This window comes from Emys orbicularis, chromosome 10 (genome assembly GCF_028017835.1).
Source record: "Emys orbicularis isolate rEmyOrb1 chromosome 10, rEmyOrb1.hap1, whole genome shotgun sequence".
NCBI lineage: Eukaryota > Metazoa > Chordata > Testudines > Emydidae > Emys > Emys orbicularis.
Genome location: NC_088692.1, coordinates 4,514,621 through 4,530,918, shown reverse-complemented (window position 1 = coordinate 4,530,918; position 16,298 = coordinate 4,514,621). Strand labels below are relative to the sequence as shown.

Below are 16,298 nucleotides of genomic sequence, written 5' to 3'. Positions count from 1 at the left end.
ATGTCCTGATTTTATAGGGACAGTCCCGATTTTTGGGTCTTTTTCTTATATAGGCTCCTATCACACCCCCCCACCCCCATCCCGATTGTTCACACCTGCTAGCTGGTCACCCCAGCTGCTTAGCCCCTGTCTGCACCACCCCAACACTCCTGAATAAGCCCGGCGAAGCAAGTAGGGCTCGCTACTAGCCTACCCATCCCCCCCGAGCGGATGCTGCACCCCTCCACCTAGGCTTGCAGATTCAGACAGCTAGCAGGGAAGCGGCGCGCGCGCGCGCACTACCTTTTTTGAGGTGTGACTTGAGACGCCGACGCATGCGCAAATCTACTCCGTTTGGGCTATTGAGGCTTCCGTCCGCCGCGGTTTCCGGCAGCGTGAGAACGGCTTTTATGGCAGCGTGGCGTCTCGCTGTTACCCTTCACGCCGTCGCTGCGTGCTTTCCGGCAGCGTGGCCGGAATGGCGTCTCCCTTCAGCGGGGTGGTGCAGCTGGCTGACCTGGATGATTATATCGGGCCCTCGCAGGTGGGGAGCGCGCTGGTTGGCTGCCTGCCAAGGGGCGCGAGAGGCTCCGCACGGCACGGGGCTGCCTGGAGGGGGGCGGGGCTGTGAGGGGGCAGTTGAGGGGTTTCCCGCCGGGGATAGGGGTTGCCTAGGGGATTTGGGGTCCCGGCCGGGGTTGGAGGGGTCCTCCCGGGGATGAGGGATTGGGGGTCCCTCACTGGGGCCGGGGGGTAATAGCGGATTGGGGGGGTTGCCTAGGGCATTGGGGATCCCCCACGGGGGATAATAGGTGATTGGGGGTCCCCCGGGAATGGGGAGTTGCCTAGATGACTGGGGGGGTCCCCCTGGGGGCCGAGGATGGGAGTTGACAGGGGGGTTCCCCTGGGGGTTGGGGGGATAATAGGGGATTGGGGCTCCCCGGGAGCTGGAAAGGGGGGGTCGCTGTGGGGTTATGGGTGATGGCAGGTTTGTCTGGCAAGGGGGGGTTATTCAGGGGCCCGTGCAGGGGGAGGTGTAGGTCGGGAGGGGGGGTTCTGCAGAGTGTGGGAGTGGAGGGGGATGAATGGTGTTGCCCCCTCTTCTCAGTCCCCGCTCCTGTCAGGTGAATGCTTGGGTAGATCCCTCGGGGGAGTGCCTCTGTCCCTGCTCCCAGCCCATGCCAGGGTCCCCTGGGCTGGGTATCCCCAGGTGGGGGGAGTTCTAGGGGCTTCCCCAGCTTGGTGGCCACTGGGTCTTTGCCTTGCCCTGCCCTTCAACTCCACTCCCAAGAGGTGGGGCCCATGCTGACTGCTCATGGTTGGCCTCACATAGGTTGTTTTCTGGTAGATTTGAAATAAGGTTTCTGCTTCAATGGGCTGTGGATGCCCCTGTGTCTCTCCTTTTCTGCTCTGAGCGCCTAGGGTGGAAGGCGCTATTGCCGTGCATGGTGGTTGTTACATTTCTCCTCTAACACGTCCAGAAAAGGGATTGTTTCCTTTACTACTGAAGTGCAGCCACCTCTGGAATAGAGCATGGAGGCTGAGTAACAATTTGTAACACCACCACACAACCAGTGGAAACATTCTCATCTTGAAAAAGCTGCTTCTGCACTTCTAGGACAGCTGGAAAACAAATTGAGATAAAATCTTCCAAGTTTTTTTTTTTAAATTCTTACAAGGGCTCCTGTAATATTACCCTTAAAGTGTAAATTATGGACTACAATAGAATATCATTTTGTAAATAGTATCCTCCAAACAGATGGAACCGATAAAAGGAGAGCTGATATAGAAGAGCAGAAAAGACATCAGTCAGCATCCAACACAAAGTAGTTGCAGTATGGAGGGAATGGAAAGTGGCAGGAACAGAGGTGAGCTTTGCTGTCATTTGTAAATCAGAGCAAATAGGAAAGCAAGACTGGAGAGAGTTGCTAACAGAGCAGCACAAGTGAGGAGAGGACATAGGACCACGGGGCTAGAAGTGGGGAGTAAGTCTATGGATAGGTTTGTTTGACTGATTGATTTAGATTCAGTGAGCGTAACTGGGGCATCAGAGTGATTTTGTCCTCCCTGCAATGGGAGCATTCTGAACCCCCCTAAATTCAGAGCAGAGATTTTTAGAAGCAGGATTTACAGTAGTCAAGATGGGGAAAAAAAGATTTTGGTAAAGTGAGGATGATTTAAGGTCAGGATGAATTCTGGCAAGGCTGCTAGTCAGACTTATAGACAAGGGAGGTGTGGGTGCACAAACAATGCAACTCTTGCAAAGTATAAAAACACCCTCAAGACTTCAGTCACTGAACTCTAACACACTAAACCGGAAACAGTCCATATAAAGTCATCTGCTTGCCCTCAACATCAAATGAAATTTCATTGGCAATAGCCACATGTTGAATGTAATGACCACGCCTCCTGTCTGCTAAAACTCACAATGAAGAATTCCTGCTCGCCCTTCGGGATTCTGGAAAGGACAGAACTTTTCAGTCATCTGTTTTGAGCAAGACTTCTTTAAATCTGAGTGTTTCACACTGGCAGCAAAATTGTTCTATAGTTTTGGTTATGATGTTGGAAAAGTGTTCATTCTGTAAAAATGGGGTAAGCAGATTTTGTATGTTTGATTTTTTGCTTGTCTCCTTGGTGGTTACAGGAATTGTAAGATTGCACATTAAACAAAGAATCCAATGCAGCTTAAACCAGAGATGATAAGTTTCCACTCTGGAACTGATCTTTGTTTACACTCTGTCCAGTTTCAATCAGTCTTTTCCTCTCCTGCCTCTTTCATATTTAAAGGTTCCTCTCCTTAATTTTTGACTTTATTTCTGTTTTAGGATTGTGTAAAGCCAATAAAAGTTGAAAAGAAACCTGGAAAAACAGCAGCCAAGATCCGAATTGAAGATGATGGGAGCTATTTTCAAATCAATCAGGTAAGAATGTTTTCCCCTTGTAATCATTATGTAGAAAAACCCATAAATTACCTTATTATTCTGCACATAAGTATGTTACAACTATTAAATATCTGATACCCAATGATTGCAAAAGTGATAACAATGTAAATCACTCAGTCTGAGATGATGTCCATTGTCACTGTTACTCATTTGAAAGAGTGGGAGTGGGTACTCAATTAAAATAGATGTGACTAGCTGCTGGTAATTTATTTTATTTTTCGTTCTGATTCTTTAAAAGATATTTGTAAAGTGGCTTGTCATGTAATTGCATAACCTTTGGAACTAGCTGATGATAGAATCAAAGCCAACGGCGTTGTAATGAACTATTTTCATGGTTGCAAAAGTAGAATGACAGCAATTTGGCGGTTAAGTGAGCTGGGAACATTGTAGAAATGATGTTCTCAGCTTCAGGGGTTAGGGTACTTCCTGCACAAACTTGGGATGCTGCTCGTTCAAGAGAGTGTGATGTCTGTGTTGAGTTGAAGATGGAGGCTGCTGCATTACTGGTGTCTGTTAAGGAAGGTGCGCAGAGGTCTGATTGTGCCCTAGAGCAGCCATCATTTAGTGGGTGAAAGCAGTGTTTGCCATGAGATTAAGGCTATCAGTACCCTGCTGCTCAGGCTAGGATTTTGGTTTCTGACTTTCAGTTTGGTCTGACTGAAGAGTGATGTTGGGTGATGGGGGCCCCCAAAAACAAAGTCATTTGAAAACCAGGGCCGCCCAGAGGGGAGGGCAAGTGGGGCAATTTGACCCGGGCCCCACAAGCCCTGGCCGAGAATCCCTTCCCTGGCAATTCACCCAGCGGCAGTCCGGGTCTTCGGCAGCACTTCGACGGCGGGGGGCCCTTCAGTCGCTCTGGGTCTTCGGCGGCATTTTGGCGGCGGATCCTTCAGTGCTGCCGAAGACGCGGAGCGACTGAAGGACCCGCCACTGCCGCAGACTTGGAGCGCCACCCGGTGAGTACAAGCGCCGCAGCGGGTGGTGCCTTTTTTTATGTCCGCTCCCCCGCTTTGCCCCAGGCCCCCTGAATCCTCTGGGCGGCCCTGCTGAAAACTGACTTACTCAGTTCAAACATGTTGGCAAAATTCTCTTAGTACCATGTAGCAGGTTGTCTTTGACATGTTCTGCATACGGATCTCTGATTCTTATGGCTAGAAATGGATCTGATCTGTTTCTTTCTAGGATGGAGGAGCACAAAAGCTTGAAAAGGCTAAAATTACCCTGAATGATTGTTTAGCTTGTAGTGGCTGCATCACATCTGCAGAAAGCGTGTTAATCACTCAGCAGAGCCATGAAGAGCTCTACAAAGTGTTAAGTTCCAATAAGGTAGGTGATACTCAACTGATGCAGTAGCCAGCAGGTAGGCTCAAGAATTTGAAAATCATACTGTGTGATTGCTGAAGCACAGGTAAAATAATATGTAAGAAGATCTTCTGTATCCAGATTAGTCTTCAAGAACCAAAAGGTATTGTAGGACATCCACAGCACAACATATTTGTGTTCCTCTGAATTTTAAAAATTGTCAGAATAGGTTTGTGAAAGAATCATAATATTTCATATAGTAATCTCTTGATTTGGAAGTGCAACATCTTCCCCCACTGGATCATACTTTAAAAAGAAAACCATGGACAAGTATCTTCTAAATTACTAACATATCAAAGATGCTATATCTTAACTGTTCAGGAAATAATAATATTCCAAACTTCTTGTTTTTCAGACTGCAGCTCCTAATCAACAGAAGCTAGTTATAGTTTCCGTTTCACCACAATCCAGAGCATCACTAGCTGCAAGATTTAAGATGACGCCTCTAGAAACAGCAAAGAAATTGACAGCATTCTTAAAAAATTTAGGCAAGCTTGTTACCTTTTGGTAATCGCAGATGAAATCTTGGGGTATAGCTTACTAATATTCCAAGTGCAACTTCTGTTTAAGTCTGTAGAAGTTGCATGAATAAACTTCCAAGTGCCTGTTTCAAAAATCATAACATGAATGGGAATTCAGACCTCTGTTACTTTGATGGCATATTAATCTCAATGTGAGGGAAGGGATCCTAAAACACTCCATCATCAATTCATTTTTCTCATTCAGTTTTTCTATTAGCCTGTCTTATGTACTAGGAAACTGTTCTGTTTCTAATTACAGCAGTCTATAAATATGTAAAAATACCAGGATTTAATCTAATTGGGCTGGATTTTTGTGGTGTAGTTTGTAGCATTTGTCAATTTTTTTTGGTGGCTTTAATATCTCTATGCTATCTAGGTGTGCACTATGTGTTTGATACAACTTTCTCAAGAAACTTCAGTTTGCTGGAGAGCCAACGAGAGTTTGTACGACGCTTTCAAAGGCAAACTGAAGATAAAAAGGCTTTGCCCATGCTGGCCTCTGCCTGTCCAGGTATATTGTAAAATAGTTAAAAATGGCTATAGAAGTGGTCCGATAATGTGGCAGACTAACTGCACACTAGAGGAGTGTAATAAACGGCTGAAAAAGTTAATGGCTAAAACCACGCAGAAGTGAGACTTGCTCTTGGTGCCATGAAGGTCTCTTTTAATGTCTGTTAACATTCCGTTCCACTTAGACAGGGACTACTGTGCTGTGAGGATATTATAAATGTCTTCAGTGGTCTTGTAAAGAAAGACACTTGTTCCTGAATATAATTACATGAAATGTGGAAGTTCTTACCCATAATGGTACAGATGTTTAAGTGCATTGTTACTTTGCGAAGCTAGTCTTGTCCCAGAATCCGGTTGGTAAGAGCTATTCCTATACTGTGTGCAGAAGAGAGGCTGAAAATGGTTGTTATTGGCTGGTAATAAGGCTGATTCTGAAGCCACTGAAAGTCTGTGCATTGATTAATTATACTTCATCTTTTTGCAGGTTGGATCTGCTATGCGGAGAAAACTCATGGAAGTTTTGTTATTCCTTACATTAGTACCACTAAGTCCCCACAGCAGGTCATGGGCTCCTTGATCAAGGGTCACTTTGCAAAACAGCAGGTAAAGCTTAACAGGAAACTGTAGACATCAGATCTTGAGCGGTGTTTAAAACATTGTTAAAGACAGTGTATTAAATAGGATTGATTTACAGATCTGAAAATCTTGTAGATCACTAGCAAGTCAGCCTGTCTATCATCTCCATTTAATTTCATGAGACGCTTAGAATTGGAGAGAGAGTATTAAGATCGGACTCATGCCACCAGGTGTCTCCTTCGCCTCCCTTCCGACACTTGGTATTAGAGCAGCCCACCCCCTCAACCACCACCTTTAGCTGCCCAGCTCTTTCCCTGCCAGTGCCTATGGGAGCAGAGTTTCAGGTTTGGCATTGAAAAGGTCAGTTAAAACCTCAATCCGTTATTCAACAAATCCAGAAGAACTGGATTTGTCACATCTCTCCTACCATCCTATTTGCTTTTCTGGTGGGGTTTTTTTTCCCCTATCTAAAAGCAAACTACTACCACGATCTTACAGAGAGCTTGAATTCATGTTTACAGGCAGATAGTCTCTTACTAAAAAATTATGTGCTTTCCCCCCAGCTTAATGTTTCTATTTCAGTTTGATTTAATACTTTTCTATCCTTGTTGCCTCTGGAATTCCTCTAAATGTCACTTTGATGTCTAAAGACCGGTGTCACTCTTCTAGCCAAAAGTTGAGTCCACCAAGAAACTTGAGCATTGCTGCTGCCATGTTTGATTATCCATTAATGAACATTGGTTTTAACACTTTTGTTGAATAAACTCGGACATCTGACAGCTACACCTCTACCCCGATATAACACAAATTCGGCTCTAACGCGGTAAAGCAGCACTCGGCGGGGGGCTGCGTGCTCCAGCGGATCAAAGCAAGTTCGATATAACGCGGTTTCACCTATAACGCGGTAAGATTTTTTTGGCTCCTGAGGACAGCGTTCTATCGGGATAGAGGTGTACTCAGAGCATTTGACAAGAGATACTGAAACAATGGCCTTGATTCAACAACTTGTTTCCTTGGTCCCTGGGAGCTTCTTGGATTGTGATGAACTTTTGTACCGGTCTTCAGCTAATTTCCTGGAGTTGCTGTTGCAGAATATAAATTGTCATGGGTTTGAGTCTGGCCTGGGGCAATGGATATGAAACACATCTGACTACTCATGTAATTACGGACTCTTAACTAACTAAATCTGCCAGGATTGTCTGGCTTAATAGAGGAAACAACCCCCCCCCCCCAAAAAAAAATAAAAAAGCTATTGAAGCTTGCTACAGAGATTGTTACTCTATTATTCTTTCCTGCACAATTGGGAAGGAATAGAAAGTATTAATTCAGGTACTGAAATTGTTAGTAGCAAAGGAGATTTCTAGCAGCACAATTGGCTTTTAGCTGCTCCACTCTTACTTGTGCCTTAATTAAATTAATTAATAGCAGTTAGTGCAACTGTACAATTTTTTTTTTGGCAGCATTTTTCACCTGACCAGACCTACCATGTGACAGTAATGCCCTGTTATGACAAAAAACTGGAAGCTTCAAGACCAGACTTCTTCAGCCAAGAGTACCAAACTCGTGAGGTTGACTGTGTAATTACTACGGGTAAGGGAACCAGAGGTGCTCCATTGGTTCTTATGATATAAGGTAGTAGCTGCTGATCCTAAAAGAATGCTCTGAAATGCCATGTAGACTATGCTATCTAGCTTCACCTCTCTTGTCCTCTGACCCACAGATACGCACTAGACTAGAGTGCTTTGTAAAATATGCTTTCATGACCTCTTATCTGTTCTGTCAGTAATTTTGCATTTTAACACTTGGTTTTCTAGGACATTAGCCAGTGAAAACTTTTCTACTTGAAATGTTTTTTGCATTCACCTTTGAGCCTTCTGGGTTCAGACTGCTTTCCTGCAGAGCATCTCCAATTGCCACACAATAGAAGTGAAATAAGTTACGAAGAAATAGTCACTAGGGGACAGTTGGCATTAATTATATTTGTGGATTTAGGCTTTCATATTGATGAACATTTTTCTTTACCCTAAAAGAGAACACTTACACCGGTGTTTCTGTTTCAGGAGAAGTTCTACGATTGTTGGAACAAAAGGGAGTCTCTCTGTCAGATGTGGACTCGTCTCCTTTGGATACCATGTAAGAACAAATGATCTCCCTTAAACGTTTACTGAAATACTCTCTCACAGCCAGGTTCTACAACAGAATTTGCCCCTTCCACAAATGATTTAACACTACAAAAGTTGCAGATATTTGCATCTTTTGTACATCTTACTCCGATTTTTGCTCTTGTCATACGGATTTTGAATCTGTTAAGAACAATAGTGCATCATAAACTGCTCTGTGCAATCTGCAAGATCAGGTTAGTAAGCATTTTAAGAGACTCTGAAGGTAACTGTCTGCTGTAGACTTATTTTCATAGCCCAACCGTTAAGAGCTGTTTTTCTCTAAAGCAGCAGAAGTGGATGAATTCACTTAGTAAGATTGTTAGTGACATAACTGTTCTGCATTTTTCTGTCCAATCTTTATTACTTTATATAGTTAACATTCACACTGTATCTGTGTTTTTAGAGACATTACACCAAGCACAAATTTAGAAACTAATGAGCAAATGGAAAAATGAAATGGTCTAGAATGGAGAATATAATATGATCATACAGAAATGTACAGGTCTGCTATGTTTAGTTTTTTAGTACTGTATGTATTCCAGTGCTAAAGAACAAATGAGAAAATATCAAGGTAATTTCAGCTAGTCTCTAGGCATTCTCTTATTCAATAAAAGCATATTGAACATGTGCAAAGCAGATGAGACTGCTTAATTGCTTTAACTGAAAAGTAACTGCTGGCTAAATGCCAACTGCATGGAAAGCTAAGTGACTACAAGAATTTAGAGGATTTAGAAATTAGATGTTTTATTCATCTAAATTGGCATTAGCTGCAGTATTCCATAGCACATTAAACTAAAAGGATGTGTTTTCATCAGTGCGTTGAAAGTGACTTTGCAGTACTTTGATACACTAATAAAACTAAAGTGTTACAAATTCAGTATTTCCCTAGAAGCTGTTAGAGAAGAAAATAGATGTACATGGCCCTGTAGGCTAGTGTACAAGATTTTGCTTCATGGTTAGAGCATGTGTCAGTATAATAATGCCTGCATCTGTAATTTTCACTCCATGCATCTGAAGAAGTGAGTTTTTTGCCCACGAAAGCTTATGCCCAAATAAATCTGTTCATCTTTAAGGTACCACCGGACCCCTTGTTGTTTTTATCATTAACATTTCCATAGCAGCAAACAAAATCTCTAACTCTTTGATAAAATCTTTGGCTAACTTATTAGAAGTGCTTGTTTAATGTTATGTCTCATGCTTAGTGATGATAATGCTCCTCTCTAACCTTTTGCGATCCTTAACCTACTCAGTAAATTGACTGGTCATAAACAGCACGTATTCCACAGAATTTGGAGGATTAACATAAGCAGTCAAATGGCTGTTGTTCCATTTATTCCTTTGGCATGTGGAAAAGGCCACTAAGAGGTTATTAAATTTGGCAGCAAGAATGATACAAGTGCCAAAAATCCTTGTGCTTTTGCTGGTATTACTGCTTGCCTTAGCCAGTGATGGGGCTTACTGTCCTCCTCCTTTTCATAGAGCAGCAGTACGTGAGGCTGGACACACTGAAACACTTATTAATGAATCACAGTTCCTGTAAACAAGAGTTGAGTTAAAAATAGCCTCTGAAGCTGATTACAGGGTGAAAAATTGTCTTTCACAGTTCTAAGGCTGAGATTTTTATCTGCAAGTGGCAACATCTTAGATCTGACTGAAATCCCAGGTGTTTTCCCTTCTGCAGCTGTGAGCAGCAGAATGCAAGTGTCACACTGATGAAAAAAGAACAAGGAGTACTTGTGATACAGATTAACACGGCTACCACTCTGAAAACTGTTTGAGTGGGTATAAGCACATAGCTCTTCTGATTATCCTCTCATAACAAAAGCCATTGTTGTGGTTTGCTATTCTCAAGGAGCATTACACTGACCTTCCAAATAGACAGCTGTGCCTTGTCAGATTACTGGAATTGTTTGAGGTGTTTGACCCTTGGCTTTTCTTGGCATTATTTAGGCCATATAAACACGAGTGTTCCCCTTTAGCTTGCAGGCTTCTAGGAAAGACTGAGCTAAAGTTCAAGAGGTTTGGCCTTTGTTCTTCCTGGTTTCCTAGAAGTTCTGTGGTTAAGGGTATGGAAACCAGCTGGCCAGAATTGATAACTGAGGCCATTTTCCCTTCCCAGCTATCCCAGTTGTACTGGAACATCCGCTATATAAATGCTTTTGGGATAAGTCCCAATTTCTGGGTCTGAAGTGGATTCATGGAGGCTGTTCTATTGGCATTTCCCTGTTATTGGAGAGAAGTGCATAAGCAGCAAAACTACTTTCAATTAAAAACAAAATTCAGCAATAGGGTTGCTGGTTATTCTGCAGGGTGGACATGGATCTTTCAGAAATGGAAATCATAGAATATCAGGGTTGAAAGGGACCTCAGGAGATCATCTAGTCCAACCCCCTGCTTAAAGCAGGACCAAGCCCCAGACAGATTTTTGCCCCAGATTCCTAAATGGCCCCCTCAAGGATTGAACTCACAACTCTGGGTTTAGCAGGCCAATGCTCAAACCACTGAGCTATCCCTTCCCCCCATGAATGAGATATGAAGTGGAAGACCTGTTTAAATGCCCAGGTGTGATAGGTGCTCTAGAAATTCCTACGGTAGACATGTTTGAAGGCGGTTCCTATTGGATGGGCTCTCTAAGACTGTACGGTCATGTAAAGCTAGACTCTGCAACCAGTCTCCTTTTTTTAATTGGAAGCTTCAGTTTAACAATTATAGAAGCAGAAAAGTAACAAGTCTGAGCAAAATTCGTTAGATGTTCAAATAGACACTTGTAGTAGGGATTAGCAGAGATGTTAGAGTTTAAGGCGTAAACACTCTGATAACCATGACACAGTGAAAGTTATCGGGAGATGGTATGTTTGACTTGGAACAAATTTTCCTTTTTAAAAGTTATAAAAGTTAGATCAAGCCCATACCTGACCATGTAGTGTTAAATTTACATAGCCCTGAAATTATCACTAGTCAATACCGGGCAGTTCATGCTATCGGACGGGAAGCTGGTCTCAAGAAACTAAATTACAGCTGGCTACGTATTACTTCCAAATTCCTTCTTGTGCATGGTGCAGGAATTCTGTTTCAAGAGGGGAAAAGGGCTTTTTTTTACTAGTGGTCTGAAACTACTTCACCGTCGCTGAAATCAGATTCTCAGTGCCAATGGATGTAGCACTGGGTATCCTATTTTATAAGCAGGTGCAAAGAGGGGCCTTCTTTTTCTTCCCTTTTCCCTAGGTTTAGCAGCGTTTCAGAAGAGGAGCTCCTTGGCCATTCTGGTGGCGGTTCTGGGGGCTATTTGGAGCACATATACAAGTATGCAGCAAAAGAACTGTTTGGGATTCAAGTGGATGAAGTTCAATACAAACCTTTAAAGTAAGGAATTGAAACTATGTTGCTGTATTTCAGTGCAGTTCTGTTTACACCTTTCTCCTGGCAGTAATCAAAGAGCAATCTTCAGTGTTAAACATTTTACAGCCAGCCATGGCAATTGGCTCCCTACTCCCACAGTTAACTTAGCAATGAATCAGCCAGCAGTCTGTGCAGCCTTTTCCCTTGGTGCCTTCCTGACCCCTTCCCCATCACCCACATAGTGTTCTGCATTGTAGATTTCCCCACTATTAAGCTCCAGCAAAAAATTAGAACAACCTGGCAGCTGAAGCTCTCATGGAAATGAGGGAGCCCTTCACCTGTCATCAGACACTAAAATAGATGTGTTGGGATTTTAATTCCTCCTCCCTAATTGTGTTAACTAGTGGTTAGCTTAGAAGACTAGGTGTCAGGACTCCTGGGTTGTATTTCCAACTTTGCCACCCAGTTGCTGAGAGACCTTGAGCCAAGTCACTTAAATCTCTCTGTGCCTCACTTTAAAATGAGACTCCTGCCTGCCTCCCAGGTGTGTGTATAACGTATCATTTGTAGGGCCCTATAGAAGTACATACTAACATGGGGATTTTTATGTCCAGACACTGATGCTCTTCAGCAGATCAAAGCCTAACAGCAAAGTGGTGAGTGCACCTGAGGGATGCTAAGAGGAATCCATGCACAAGTTGTTCTCGTATTTCCCAGCCACCATGTGCAGTGCATGGCTATTTGGCCAGGGAGCAGCACAGCTGGCCTGATCTGAGCTGCCAAGTGTGCCCATTGTCTGACTGAGCAAGACTGGAGCTTGACATTAAGAAGTGTACAAACATCAGTTTGGAGAAAATGGTTTCCATAGCATACTGTGTTTCTAGTTTTGTAGTTACTTGCATTATAACTGTTCTGTTACTACTAAAGACACCAATAATTGATGTTCACCAGAGTGACATCTGCATATGTGGACATAAAAATGTTCATCTTTACGCACTTTTCCTTTTGTATTTGAGGTAGAATTGGGGTTTAGGTCCCTAATTTAATTAGATTTATGGAGGTTAGTTTCTTCCCCAAGAACTCTCTTGTCCTCTGCTGCCTCAAAGAAGGACACAGTTTCTTGAAGTTTTATGCAAAAGCTTATTCAAATAAACTTGCTCTCTAGTATTCAGTCAAGTTCCAAATAGAAAATTAATTTAGACAAACGATTTTGCCTGCTTTTATTCCCTAGAAACAAGGATTTCCAGGAAGTGACACTGGAAAAGGATGGCACAGTCCTGCTGCAGTTTGCCTTGGCTTATGGATTTCGAAACATACAGAACTTAGTGCAAAAACTGAAACGAGGAAAATCACCGTATCACTATGTTGAAGTCATGGCTTGCCCATCAGGTAAGGCTACACAGGGACTTTCGCTGGTAGGTCAAGGTTTGCTGTAAGACTTTTTAGGGTTTCTGAAGTTCTGAGAGCTGGATTGAGAGGGACCTAGACAAATTAGAGGATTGGGCCAAAAGAAACCTGATGAGGTTCAACAAGGACAAGTGCAAAGCCCTGCTCTTAGGACGGAAGAATCCCATTCACTGTTACAGACTAGGGACCGACTGGCTAGGCAGCAGTTCTACTGAAAAGGACCTAGGGGTTACAGTGGACAAGAAGCTGGATATGAGTCAACAGGCTAACGGCATTTTGGGCTGTATAAGTAGGGGCATTGACAGCAGATCAAGGGACGTGATCATTCCCCTCTATTCAACATTGGTGAGGCCTCATCTGGAGAACTGTGTCCAGTTTTGGGCCCCACACTACAAGAAGGATGTGGAAAAATTGGAAAGAGTCCAGCAGAGAGCAACAAAAATGATTAGGGGGCTGGAGCACATGACTTATGAGGAGAGGCTGAGGGAACTGGGATTGTTTAGTCTGCAGAAGAGAAGAATGAGGGGGGATTTGATAGCTGCTTTCAACTACCTGAAAGGGGGTGTCAAAGAGGATGGATCTAGACTGTTCTCAGTGGTACCAAATGACAGAACAAGGAGTAATGGTCTCAAGTTGCAGTGGGGGAGGTTTAGGTTGGTATTAGGAAAAACTTTTTCACTAGGAGGGTGGTGAAGCACTGGAATGGATTACCTAGGAAGGTGGTGGAATCTCCATCCTTAGAGGTTTTTAAGGTCAGGCTTGGCAAAGCCCTGGCTGGGATGGTTTAGTTGGGGATTGGTCCTGCTTTGAGCAGGGGATTGGACTAGATGACCTCCTGAGGTCCTTTCCAACCCTAATATTCTATGATTCTATGAAGCCTTCATGTCTGTTTGTGTGTCTGAAAGCTAGAGGCCGTGTGTTTAGTGTTTTGTTAAGTCAGGTGTGTTGGTTTTGTTTTTTAAATGTAGTAGTCAACAATTCTTTAGCAATTACTTTATATTCATGATTGAAACTGCATGTCAAAACTGGGTGCAATTCTTAATTAACAATTCAGCTTTTAAAAACCTGCTCACTGCCCTGCCCCTAGCTTTGTAAACCCAAGTGCTTCCAAAGCCTTGCAAAAGTGAAAGTTCTGCTCTTCAGCTAGCTTAGAGACAGGAGGTGCTCCGTTCCAATGAGTTAGAAACAGTTTGACCACTTCTCTCAATCTTTCTCCCTTCAACTCGGTCAGTGATGTTCAGTTACCTTCTCTGCCTTCACAATGCACAACTCCTTCCATTTGGCTGATGGGAGGTAGAGCCATATTCTCAGCTCAAGAGTTACACTATGACCTCGAGAGGACTGCAGGGTGTGAGAAATGGAAGGAGTAACATGTAGAAAAAATGCTTAGACTTCTTAGAAAGTGTTAAATAGATTCCCTTACCTTTCTGGTGTAGGGAGTGCTGGTGCCTCTTCTGGTTGGATACATGGGCAGTTTAATTTAGTCAGCCAGCTAAATTAGGAAAACTCCATCCCTCTGGGGTAAATGAGTCCAAAGCAAACACTGGCTCTGACTAGCCATTCTTTACCCTCTCTGGGCCTCAGTTGCTCCTCTAGGGTCCAATCTTCAACTAGTAGCCGTGTTCCCCAGCACTGAAGAATTGGTTGCATGGTCCAAACTAGGCATTATGCAGCTGACTCTGGTTTCAGGCACACTGCTCCCCCTCATTTGCAATCCCTGGCTTCTTCCCATGACCCCTCCCAGCTGCTTTCTTCAGTCATCCACCACTCTTGCAAACTCCCCCTCTGAGTCCTCTGTTTATGGAGAGGGCAGGACTTTCCATCTCCTTCCTTCAGTTGAGACTCAAAGGCTATTCCTGCCTTGCTCTAAGCATGGTCCTTTCTCAGGCTGTCTGAAGGAGAGCCACAAGTTCCTGCTCCCTCTCCAGCTTCCGCTCTCTCCCTGAGGAACAGGAAGTCCTAGTTCCCTGTCCTTTTATCAGCATGCATTGCTGTCCATTCTGAACTAGGACTGGGCCATGGCTGACCAATAGGCTCCTTTATAGGGCTTGTGGGTCCCACCATGTTACAGTATTTGATTTCATTCCTCACTTATCTGTGTTTTCATTGATGAAGTCTTATGTTGCTACTGTCAATTGCAGATTGAGGTAATTGGTTTGTATTAGTTGCTTTTAATTGCTCTTAAAGTTTTATTAAAGCATTTCCACACCCACAGTCCTGTTCTCTTGTTGCACCTAGGCTGTTTAAATGGAGGTGGTCAGATCAGAGCAGAAGGTGACTCCAGCAAGGATTTGCTTCAGCAAGTTGAGAAGTTGTATGAATCTGTTAAGACTGAAATTCCAGAGAGGAACCGCACTGTAAAAGAACTGTATGAACAGTGGCTGGGTGGAACAAACTCAGAAAAAGCTGGAACAACGTTGCACACGGCATACCATGCAGTGGAGAAAATGAACTCTGGCTTTAATATCAAATGGTGAAGATGTATAATGCACTTGTATTTCTACAGGGACTGTAAAGCTGTGAGACCAAGAGGTACACTTACTCAGTGCCCTTTTAAGTCATCTGTCATTTTAAAGTCCTCAAAAGCCAACATGTGCACTGAAATTCTAGGATACCATGACTGGAAGAACACAATTGATACATAGAAAATGTCCTGCAACTAAAAGATAATGTGTATACACCCTGGTACTGCTAATGAGTTCCTACAGCTTCTGAGGCTATTTAAATAAAAACAGATGCTGACTTGGGATGTGAAATATGTCTCATTAAAAGAAGCAGTGTATATTAGCCACCACACCACCTTTATAGCCCCAGCCCTGCATTCCTTTTCACACACCCCCAGTCACACTGGAGTCAATCAATGCATTTAAGGTACACAGAATCCAGGACTGACTCGTGTCAACTATGACATTTGGATGTTCTTGATAAGTCAAAATTTTACCGGTTCAGTCCTGTACCTGAACAACACATCTGCTATATTTTCACAGCATGAAGTTTTAGGGCTGTGACTCTTAGGACATCATGTTCCAGTTAGAGTTGGGTTAACTGGTCCCTAGTATTCCATTTCCTGCTCCTGGAGTCTAGCTGTGACATCTTTTCCTGTATTTCAAGTAAGCTGAAGGTTTCATAGGCATGGATGGAAGCAGCTTACAAGGGAGTGAGTGTTCTGTTTAAAACTTTTATTACCTGCTGAACTCTGACAATGAATGGGCAGAAAAACCTGTCACCAGTTTTTTCATGTAAATAGTCTACAGCTGCCTATGTGAATTAGAGGGTTTAACAGAACAGCAGAGTCTACCTAATATCTCAGTAGCAGAGTTCACTAGTGGATGCTACCTGACACTCCGATGAAGCAAGTGATCTTCATACAGTATGTTCCACAGAAGGGTTAAACAGGCACTTTTCTTTTCATTTCTGAATGACACACAGTACTCAGCATAATTGTGCCTCAGTTCTGAATAGGGCCTCTGGCTGCTACTGTAATACAAATACTAAGACCA

General features: G+C 43.3%; 1 protein-coding gene across 1 annotated transcript; it reads left to right on the top strand.

The window, feature by feature from the left end:
* Positions 1–434: 434 nt before the first annotated feature.
* CIAO3 (cytosolic iron-sulfur assembly component 3) lies at positions 435–15,545 on the top strand. Its single transcript, XM_065411858.1, has 11 exons — positions 435–523; positions 2,805–2,900; positions 4,104–4,247; positions 4,639–4,771; positions 5,181–5,315; positions 5,799–5,917; positions 7,351–7,480; positions 7,951–8,023; positions 11,278–11,415; positions 12,623–12,780; positions 15,037–15,545. The coding sequence occupies exons 1-11, from the start codon at positions 458–460 to the stop codon at positions 15,273–15,275; spliced, it is 1,431 nt and encodes a 476-aa protein (XP_065267930.1). The 5' UTR covers positions 435–457; the 3' UTR covers positions 15,276–15,545.
* The last annotated feature ends 753 nt before the right edge of the window (positions 15,546–16,298 follow it).

What these genes read in the sequence shown, in the direction of transcription:
- CIAO3 (XM_065411858.1), top strand. Translation starts at nt 458, where the DNA reads ATGGCGTCTCCCTTCAGCGGGGTGGTGCAGCTGGCTGACCTGGATGAT. An exon ending in AAGTGTTAAGTTCCAATAAG is followed by an intron (nt 4,248 to 4,638) that starts GTAGGTGATACT and finishes CTTGTTTTTCAG; the next exon opens with ACTGCAGCTCCTAATCAACA. An exon ending in TGACTGTGTAATTACTACGG is followed by an intron (nt 7,481 to 7,950) that starts GTAAGGGAACCA and finishes TTTCTGTTTCAG; the next exon opens with GAGAAGTTCTACGATTGTTG.